The sequence below is a fragment of the Hydra vulgaris genome, chromosome 08, assembly GCF_038396675.1.
Source record: "Hydra vulgaris chromosome 08, alternate assembly HydraT2T_AEP".
Lineage (NCBI taxonomy): Eukaryota > Metazoa > Cnidaria > Hydrozoa > Anthoathecata > Hydridae > Hydra > Hydra vulgaris.
Window position 1 is genome coordinate 896,806 of NC_088927.1, and position 10,695 is coordinate 907,500.

The 10,695-nt window shown below is 29.0% G+C and overlaps 1 protein-coding gene across 1 annotated transcript; it reads right to left on the reverse strand.

Moving 5' to 3' along the window:
* Nucleotides 1–9,698: 9,698 nt before the first annotated feature.
* Nucleotides 9,699–10,508, reverse strand: LOC136084190 (uncharacterized). Its single transcript, XM_065804308.1, has one exon. The coding sequence runs from the start codon at nucleotides 10,506–10,508 to the stop codon at nucleotides 9,699–9,701; it is 810 nt and encodes a 269-aa protein (XP_065660380.1).
* Nucleotides 10,509–10,695: the final 187 nt, after the last annotated feature.

The following is a 10,695-nucleotide window of genomic DNA, read 5'->3' on the forward strand; positions in this document are numbered from 1 at the left end:
TCTTGTGCTGTATATATGATGATGAGTAAAATAAAGGCGGTGCCGTTTTTTTATCAAGTTTAAACATAAATAAAAGAATTTAATAAAGATTTATTTTGAAAACATTTAATATATTGAGTTTCCTAAAAAGTATTTTGGTATGGGAGAGTCGACCTTTACTTATAATAATCCTAACAGCATGTTTTTGTTTGCAAAGAAGTTTATTTATTTTTGAAACGTTGGTGCTGCACCAAACAATATTTGCTTAGTTTAGGTAACAATGTTTAAATGAAAAGTATATGTTTTTTAAACAAGATTGATACAAATATTTAAATTCAAGAAACCTATTTGCCAAAGGATACAAGTCAGCATAGTGTGCATGTAACAAGACTCGTTGGTTTCCATTTCTTGACATAGCATATAACTATGTCACCAGTCTTAAAAAATTTAACTGGTTCGCAATAAATATATATATATATATATATATATATATATATATATATATATATATATATATATATATATATATATATATATATATATATATATATATATATATATATATATATATATATATATATATTATATAAATAAAAAATGATTAAAACTATTTTAGTTTTTCACATTTAAAAAAATTATTTTAAATGTGAAAGTTACCTAGTAGTTATGTACAAGGTTCTAGGTATAATACTAGTTTCTTGTGTGCTCTTTACTGATGATGTTCTTTACTTATGGTAAATAAACTGTTATAGTTAAACCATTACTTATTATATAATAAAGGAAATTTTTATGTAAATTATGTTAGTGTATTTTACAAATAGAGTGCTCAATGTTCTTAAATAACAGAGCGATAATAAAGTAGTAAAAAACAAGATAAGTGGTTATTAGATAAGTGTTCTTTACTAATTTATATATATATATCTATATATATATATATATATATATATATATATATATATATATATATATATATATATATATATATATATATATATATATATATATATATTAGAAATTTACGTAAATATGCATTATTGCGTTTTATTTAAAAAATAATTGCTATGTTAAACCGAAAAATATATTTGTGTTTGAGGCTTACACATTTACTTTTATATAAAAAAGTATAAAAGTTTGTAACAAAAATTTCTCTATTTGTAATTAACCAAATACGTCGCTTTCTTGGGAGGCCAAAACTGGCTTCAAAAAATTTGCCGTATATGCTATCCATTTATATTTTGAGATCAGTGGTTTAGTTTAAGGGCTGTCCTTCGTCCCTGGTTGTCCATTTTTCCTATATCCCCCCTCCCTTAAAAAGGACGTCATAAAATTGGGCACCCCCCCATCCATATAAATATCATTCTGAACCTGATTAGGTATTTTCACGTATGTTTTTGTTCTTTTGCCTTTCTGAAAAAAAAAAATTATTTAATATTACTTTAGTCTTATCTGACATACTAAATTTAATCAAAGTGTATCATGGGAACTTGCCTCACTCGTCATCTATCCAAGGATTTTTTAAGTAATCCTCAATTGATATGATTGGAAAAGAGCAGTCCGGTTCGTCTGAAATAGTTGAATCATTCGAAATATGAAGGCCCTCCGTTTCGATTTCGTCCTCATCGAACCATTCAGCAAAGGCCGCGTTCTCTTCTACTGCAACTACGGCCATTAACTCTCCTTTGCGCTTGACGGCAATACGAACAGGCCTGATTTGCAAAAGAGTAATAGCGATTTGGTTAATAGCATTGGAATGAGTAAAGTTGACATGCTTTTTGAGCATAACTTAGGAGACAAAGTACAAGTTACAGTGCTTGCAGATTTTTTGAGAAAAACTTGATTGCACAGAGAAACAAAACAGATTGTAAGGAGGAGGTTTTAATGATTTCAATGATCAAGGAATGATGCTCTGAATATTGAAAGCGATAAAAAAAATACAGAAGGAAAACAATTCTTGCTAGCGACGTCTAAAATGAATACAGCTTTCAAGCCATTTTCTGACTAGCTGATTGGAATAGGTGGAGGCAGAAATCGACAAGGAATAACTTGGAAGTAAAAGCTCCTTTTCAAAGCGCAACATCCAGGATCTTCACAATTTGCGTGAAATATTGACTTGTGCACACATGAGAGGCACACCAGCCCTGATCTTTTGATAAGAGATAATGGACATTGAGCTCCGTTTTTTTGTCTGGATCGATATTATAGGCAACCGTTGGAAACTGGTCAATCATAAGACCTGAAAAGACCGAGACACAGCTCTTTCCAGCAAATTCAAAGTTCTGTTTCTCCAAAAGAAGATCCACTGTCCTGCCTTAAATATAAGTTGCAATGCAGATAAATAACTCCTTAAGCCTTATATATATATATATATATATATATATATATATATATATATATATATATATATATATATATATATATATATATATATATATATATATATAACTCCTTAAGTCTTGTATATATATATAAACAGTTGATATAGCACTTACGCTAAGATTATAATCTCTCTTTTCGAGCTCGGCACCAAGCTCATCCAACGATTTGAGGCTCTTTAAAAGTAATTAAAAAACAATCAGTAAATAAGTTCAGAGGCTAAAAAGTTATTTTGGGACCTAATATAGTCCATTAGAATTATTTATTATCTAAAGTTGTACTCTCACCCTATACACTTAAGATTTTCTTTTGTCGTGGGCAGCAGATCACCTACAGATCACCTACAGTGTATTTTGAAGAAAACCTTTTCAAAATAGGCATTCTTGAAAAAAAAAAAATTTTATTCTAGGGGATTTCAATATGAATTGCTTCCATTACTTTACGGACATTAAAGTTAAAAATTTTTATGATTCTATTTTTGAAATGGGAGCCATTCCTTTAATAAATCGCCCTACCAGAGTAACTCCTAAATCGGCTACTCTAATTGCTAACATTCTAACAACTGATATTTTTAACAGTGACTTAAATAAAGGTATTTTAAAAACAGACATATCTGACCACTTCCCTATCTTTTTTATCATAAACAACTCTAAAATTATGACTAAAACTAACATAAAAGTTAAATTACGCAACTTTAACCAAAAAAATGTTGAGCAATTTAAAACACAATTATCATTACTTCATTGGAAGAACATCGACTTTAGTGATAACGCAAACAAAATTTACGATGATTTTTTTAATACATTTTACTCAGTTTATGATGCCAATTTTCCTTTACATGAAAAAACATTAAATCAAAAAAACATTAATTCTCCCTGGATTACCAAAGGTTTAAAAAAATCATCAAAAGTTAAGCAGAAATTATACATAAAATATCTAAAAAACAAATCATTCGCCAATGAGAAAATATACAAAGACTACAAAAATCTTTTTGAAAAAGTTCGAAAAAACTTAAAAAAACATTACTATTCTAAAATTCTCAATAAAGCCAAAAATACTTGTAAACGCTCCTGGGAAATAATAAAAGAAATTATCGGTAAAATAAAAAAACCGTGCTCAGGTTCCCTGCCACACATGATCAAAGTAGATAACAATAATATAATTAATTCTCAAACAATAGCTGACGAATTTAACAAATTCTTTGTTGAAATTGGCCCTAAATTATCTAAATTAATTCCTAACACTGAAACATCATTTAAAGATTTTCTAGTACCGATGGATAATTGCATTCACTCGGATGAGTTATCTAAAGAGTTACTATTTGATGAGTTCGAAAAAGCCTTCAAAACACTAAAAAAAAATAAAGCAGTTGGACCGGACGAAATCAATGGTAACATAATTATAGATTGCTATGAACAATTAAAATATATTCTTTTTAAAGTCTTTAAATCATCAATAGAACAAGGAGTCTTTCCTGATCAATTGAAAATTGCTAAAGTTATTCCACTATTTAAAGGTGGTGACAAATCTGACATTAGTAATTACCGGCCTATTTCTATCTTATCTATATTTTCAAAAATACTAGAAAAAATCATGTTCAATAGAGTATTTAATTATTTTAGTTTAAATAATTTATTATACAACAATCAGTTTGGCTTTAAGAAGAATAACTCAACCGAGCATGCAATTATTCAGTTGGTACGTGAGATTTCCAATTCTTTTGAAAAATCTCAATTTACATTAGGAATTTTTATCGATCTTTCAAAAGCATTTGATACTGTGGATCATGATATTTTACTTTATAAACTTAATTATTACGGAATAAATGAAAGAGTTAGTAAATGGTTTCAAAGTTATTTATCCAACAGAAAACAATTTGTTTCTTGTAATGATCTTAATCATACACAGTTTTTAAATGTTTCCTGTGGTGTTCCGCAAGGTTCCATCTTAGGCCCTCTTTTGTTCTTAATATATATCAACGACTTGCATAAAGCATCAAATCTTCTAAGTATTATGTTTGCTGATGACATAAACTTATTTCTATCTAACAGTGACATCTACCTACTATTCTCCGTTATGAACAAAGAACTTCAAAACATATCTAAATGGTTTAAAAGTAACAAATTAACATTAAATGTAAACAAAACAAAATGGATTTTTTTCCACCCGCTCTCCAAAAAACGTTCTCTACCCCAAAATTTACCAAAAATTTTTATTGACCATAATGAAATAAAAAGAGATTCTGTAACTAAATACCTGGGGGTTTTCATTGACGAGAACATCACATGGAAACATCATATTAACTATGTCTGCTCGAAAGTTTCAAAAAGTATTGGAATTCTATATAAGGCGCGTACTCATTTAGATAAAAATAATTTAACTAAACTTTATTATTCTTTTATTCATAGTTATATAAGTTATGGAATTATTGCCTGGGGTAGTACTGATCAAAGTAAGTTACAATGTCTCCATCGTCGTCAGAAACATGCGATCCGTGTAATTAATTTTGCGGATCGGTTCTCAAATTCCTCAATATTTTTCAATCAAATGAAAATCCTCGATGTTTATAAACTAAACGTATATAAAAATTTATCTTTTGTTTATATGTGGAAGTATGATTTATCTCCTTTAATTTTTAAAGACCTTTTTATTTTGAAACCTCTAAGCAAGTTTAACATGAGGAATAATAACTATTTAAATAAACCACTCTGTCGAACAAAGTTCAATCAATTCTGTATCACTTATCGTGCAGCTCATCTCTGGAACAAAATTATTTTGCCTAACTTCGGCTTACCCCTAACTTATTCTGTTTTTAAAATTAAATTAAAAGATCTCATTCTCTCTATTGAAAATATCTTAGAATATTTTTAATTTGTCTTATGATATATAATAATTTTGAAATGTATGTTCAATCTTTGTTTTATACTTGTTGACAATTTGTTTCTATTTATCTAAGTACTATTTTAATATTTTTATGTTAATTTTTTACGTTCTCTTATTGTAAAAAGGCGTTTTTATAATACTTTATGTACTCTGTTTTGTAAAAGGCTCCTGACGATAAGATCATTTGATCTTCTTTTAGAAGCCTTGTTTGTATTTGAAAAAAATATGTAATTTATATATATTACGTCAAATGTAAACAAAAACTTACGAAAAAAAAAAAAAAAAAAAAAGTACCGAAAGAACTATAAAAATAAGTTAACGGGTGATGCGGAAGTTATCGGACAAAATAAAAAAGTCAATAACTTATTTATAAATAAAAAAACAAACTACTTTTATAATTTTTCTAAATAAAGCATTTATCTTTTAATAAAAATATATTATTTTTTATATGAAAAAACACCACCATCTGCAATTGATCTCAATTTTGCTCTGACGCCTTTCATATGCGACTGTAAAAAGTTTAAATCAATTTCTTGTAGTTTTAGTTTAATGCGATCAATCAAAACTTTCTCTGTTGAAGCTTGCCAATCTCCCTCGTAAACCTTCTTTGCCAAATGTACCCAAAAATTTTCAGTTGGTCGTGCTTGAGGCACATTTGGGGGGATTGGATTCTTTATCAACATACCACGGTCAGATATGGCTATCCACATTTTTTTTTGGAAATTTTTCTTTTCCTATAAAACGAACACTTTCTGGGCATGTCTTTTTGTTGTTTATGTAGTATCCAGAATTTCCAGGCGTGTTGTTCCCTGCAAAACAAAAATATTTTTCGTCATCGATGACCAGAAGCGATTTTGTGTTATAGAGTTGGTTAACTAGTTTCCTGCTTCTTTTGTTTGCCTTTATTTGTTGTTCTATAGTGTATTTTGGAGTCTTTTCACGTTTTCTATATTTAATACTCATTTTTTTTAACTGACGACCAATTGTCGATTGATTTACACCGAATTTAATACTTATTTTTCTCTGACTGACCCCATTTCTAATGTTGACAAGAATCTCGTTACTTCGGCTTTCTTTTCTCTAGTCCAGGATGTCGGACAACCGGGGTGCTCTCTATCAGAAAACGATTGAACAGTTTCAAGTCTCTTTAGGTTATCATATATTGTACTTCGAGCAAATCCTTCCATTTCAAAATGATTGACAACTTTTTTTTTTTATATTAGGTTTATTTACAAAAAACATTTTTAGTCGCTTTCAAAAAGATTCTCGTTCAGCTGCATTTAACCTCATTTTAAATAATTGTGCTTCAAATAATAAAGTTTATATTTTATAGAACGTTTATGCCAACGCATAAAACCACAAAAACTAATTATTATGCTCAAATAATGAAACTAGGATTTGTCCAATAACTTCCGCATCACTCGTTAATGTTCATTTTTTACAATATCATTGTAACTTATTATTATATGATGCAATAAATATTACCTGATTCATGACAGTTTTCTTTTCAGCCCTTGATTTTTATTTTAACTTCATATTGCCAATCAACTTATTTAGATTACTCGTAAACTCCTGGACATTGGTCTTCTTCTTTTTAATGGTTTCCTCTTCAGCATCGGTCCATAAGCCACTTCTTTTTCTGCTCTTCATAGCAACTATTTCTTGATTCAAAACAACGATCTCTGCTTTGATTGTGTCTTGAACTTTGATTGTATCTTGGCTTTCTTTGTCTCAGTTTGAACTGTGCTCAGAATGTTGTGTCGAGAGGCATCTCAAGTGGTATCAACGACATCTATTGGCTCAATAAAGTGATATGAAAAAAGCTGGAACTCTAAAGAGAAAGAACTGGCATGGGAGGGAACAGATTGTTTGGTTGTTTGATGGCCCCAAAATGACATTAAAGAACCTTTTTGTTTCAAAAGCATGCAATCCTTGACCTCTTAAATAGGATAAGTAGATCATTTGAAAAAAAAATTTCACATTAAAGATCTTTATTGATTTTTCAAAGGTATTTGACACCGTCAACCATGAGATTTTACTAACAAAAACTAAGTGTATACAATTTCACTCTAATCAGCAAATTAAAAAATACCCCTGAACCTACCAACAATTAATTTAGAAAATATGACGATCAAAAGAGTTCTAAATACAAAGTTTTTAGGAGTTCTAATTGATGAACACATCTCCTGGAAATTCCACATAAACTACATAAGCACAAAAATATCAAAGAACATAAGTTTGCTTTACAAGGCAAGACCATTTTTTTCAAAAAAAAGTCAAAAATTATCTAATTTTCATTCATGCATAGCTATCTCATGTATGGCAATATAGCATGGGGCAGTACCCACACATCTAAATTAAAACCAATTTACTTACGTCAAAAACACGCTTCAAGACTAGTATACAACAAAAACCAATTTACTCATGCTCAACCCCTACTGGAACAAATGAACGCACTTAATATATTTCCAATGAATCTTTTTCAAAATATACTTTTCCTGTTTAAATATAAACTAAGTCTGGTTCCAAAACATTTTACAGCACACTTTTTTAAAAATAATATAAATATATACAATACAAGAGCAACGGGCAACTTTAAGATACCTTTTGAAACAACAAGACTCTCAAAATTCTTAGTTACAAAACGTGGTCCCTATTTATTTAACAAATTAGTTTCCAGAAACGAATCACTATTAAATATAAACAACGAACACTCTGAAAAAAAAGCTAAAAACTACAATCATTAAATTAAACAACGATAAGGAATTTTTTTAAATTTGAATAAATAAATGTAACTTAACTTTAATACAAATCAATGAAAAAAAACAAAATTAATAACAAGGTATATATGTAACACATACATATATACGACGTATGCAACTGATTTTTTATGTGTATTACACGTCTAAGAAAAAGGTACTCGATGACAAGACTGACTTAAGTCTTCTGCGAGCTTCCTTTAACTACAAATAAGTAATACTTCTTATAAATCTTACACAAATTTTGTTTTCATCATATTTATACACTAACATTATTTTGAAATGTGGTGAATAAACTTATAGTGAAACATCTAAACTCTCTTCAGAAAAATCAGCAGATTTATTTTTATTTATTGTATTTTTTTATTTTAATTGGAATAATATAGAGATATATTTCTCGGATTATTTTTACGTACACGTCATTATAATGTTGTAATTGGTATTTATTTTATTCATGTCTCGGAGATGTACGCAACGATATTTTTATTTACTTTGTATATTTCGAACTTTATATTTATGATTTATATTTGTATATCTTTATCGCCAATATGTGATTGGTTACTTGTAAATACTTTGTAGTTGTAAAATAAATATGTATAAAAAAAAAAAAAAAAAAAAAGACCAGCGAGGTATACTTTTCAACCAAAGTCTTTACTTGAACCTCCAAATCTTGCTTTCTTTGATCTCATTCCATATTTTATGGACTTTTTTTTACTATCAGCTTTTTTCTCGAACGGATGAGCATTATTGTAAGATTTTATAAGCGAAAATAGAAGACTATTTTATCCATCTTTTAACATACTGCATTATCAACCTTTGATTGTGCCCTCTGGTTAGCCTAACCAATACTTCTGGTTCACGATGCCATTTGATAGTATCATGTTTGTTCAGGACTTTATTCATTTTGATAAGATCACCGTTTTCTCTTCTATTCGATAGATTTTGTAAGTCTATTTTCTTTAACCTTTGCTCGTAACTGTCTCCTTTTTTTGTAGCCAATTTTTGTTGCTTTTTGTTGAACCCTTTCGATTAAGTCTATGTCCCTGACAAAATATGGATTCCATGTTTGAAAAGAATATTCCAAGTGTGGCCGAACGAGTGATGTATATAACAATTTCGTTGATATTTCATCTGGAAAGAGAACTGCATGTTTTAGGATACCCAATATTTGATTCGCCTTACTTACCATTTTTTCAATATGGTTTTCCCATTTTAAATTGTGCGAAACATAAACACCTAGGTCTCTTTCCAATTTCGTTACTACTAGTTCATGTTGAATTGTATCTGATTCTGTAGCGTCATATTTTAAACTATATTTTTTTTGGATTATTACGACCAAAATGCATGAATTTACATTTATCTTTATTAAAACTGTTTAGCCATTTTTTTGTCCAAGTAAATAAGATATCAAGATCACACTGTAGAGAGTGGTTTATTTTATTTTTTTTATAACTGCAAATATTTTTAAATCATCAGCATATAGCCTTGCTTTATTGTTCAATGTTTGTGGTAAATCATTTAAATAAATTATAAAAAGCAAGGGTCCTAAAACCAATCCTTGTGGTACCCCACCACGAACTGTTTCCCATTCTGATTCAAATAGTCCCAAAACAACACTCTCAAAACAACTCTCTGTTTTCGATTTGCTAAGAAAGCTTTACATCATTGCAACAATTTTCCAAAAATACCAAATTATTTCAGTTTTTAGAGAAGCTTGGAATGCGGAACTGAATCGAATGCCTTTGAAAAATCCAAAAAGGCAACATCAACACATTTACCACCATTTATCGATTCTGTTATTATATCCAATGTTTCGAGAAGGTTTGTCGCACAATTTTTTGATTTAACGAAGCCATGTTGTTCTGTTATTATTAAATTATTTTTAATTAAATGATTCCTTGTTGTGTCTATTACAATACTTTCTATTAGTTTACAAACAACAGAGGTCAATGAAATTGAACGGTAGTTACCTTCATGTAGCCTATCCCCGTTTTTAAAAATTGGTGTAATATTTGCTTTTAACCAGCTTGTAGGCAATGTTCCACTTAAAAATGAGCAGTTAAATATCACACAAAGCGGTCTAGCTAAACTGTCAGCACATTTACTTAAAAACATTGGATGAATTTTATCAATACCTATAGACTTGCGCACATTTAAATATAATAATCGTTTTTTTATACCTTCCTTTTTAAACAATGGGGTTGGGCAAATTTTTTCTGTTATACTTTCACATGTAGGCATATTAGTTTGGCTTTCGTTTATAAATGCAGAATTGAAAAATCTGTTTAATTGATTAGCAATAACTTTACTGTCAGTTGATATTTCGTTATTTCCAGTTGAAATTGCTTTTATATGGTCTTTAACTTTTAGTTTACTGTTAATATAAGCATAAACTTGTTTTGGATTATACAGACAACAATGATCTTTGACACTTTTGCCACCCATTGAAACAATAATAAAAATATATGCTTTATGTAATAATTGCTGCACAACCAATTTCCTTTGGACAATCATTTGTAGTATTCGCTTTAGGCAATCATTATTAATTGCTACACAAGCAATTCCCTTTCGACAAATATTTGTAAAACTTTATTTAAAAATCATAAATGATATCAACACTAAGTCCTTGGGGACGAATTTCGCAAAAAGAATTAGCACGAAAACCCGTAGCGATCAACTAATGATATATACGATACGAGAA

Bases quoted from the DNA above. Each gene is read 5' to 3' on its own strand.
- LOC136084190 (XM_065804308.1), bottom strand. From the start codon at position 10,508: ATGATTGTCCAAAGGAAATTGGTTGTGCAGCAATTATTACATAAAGCA.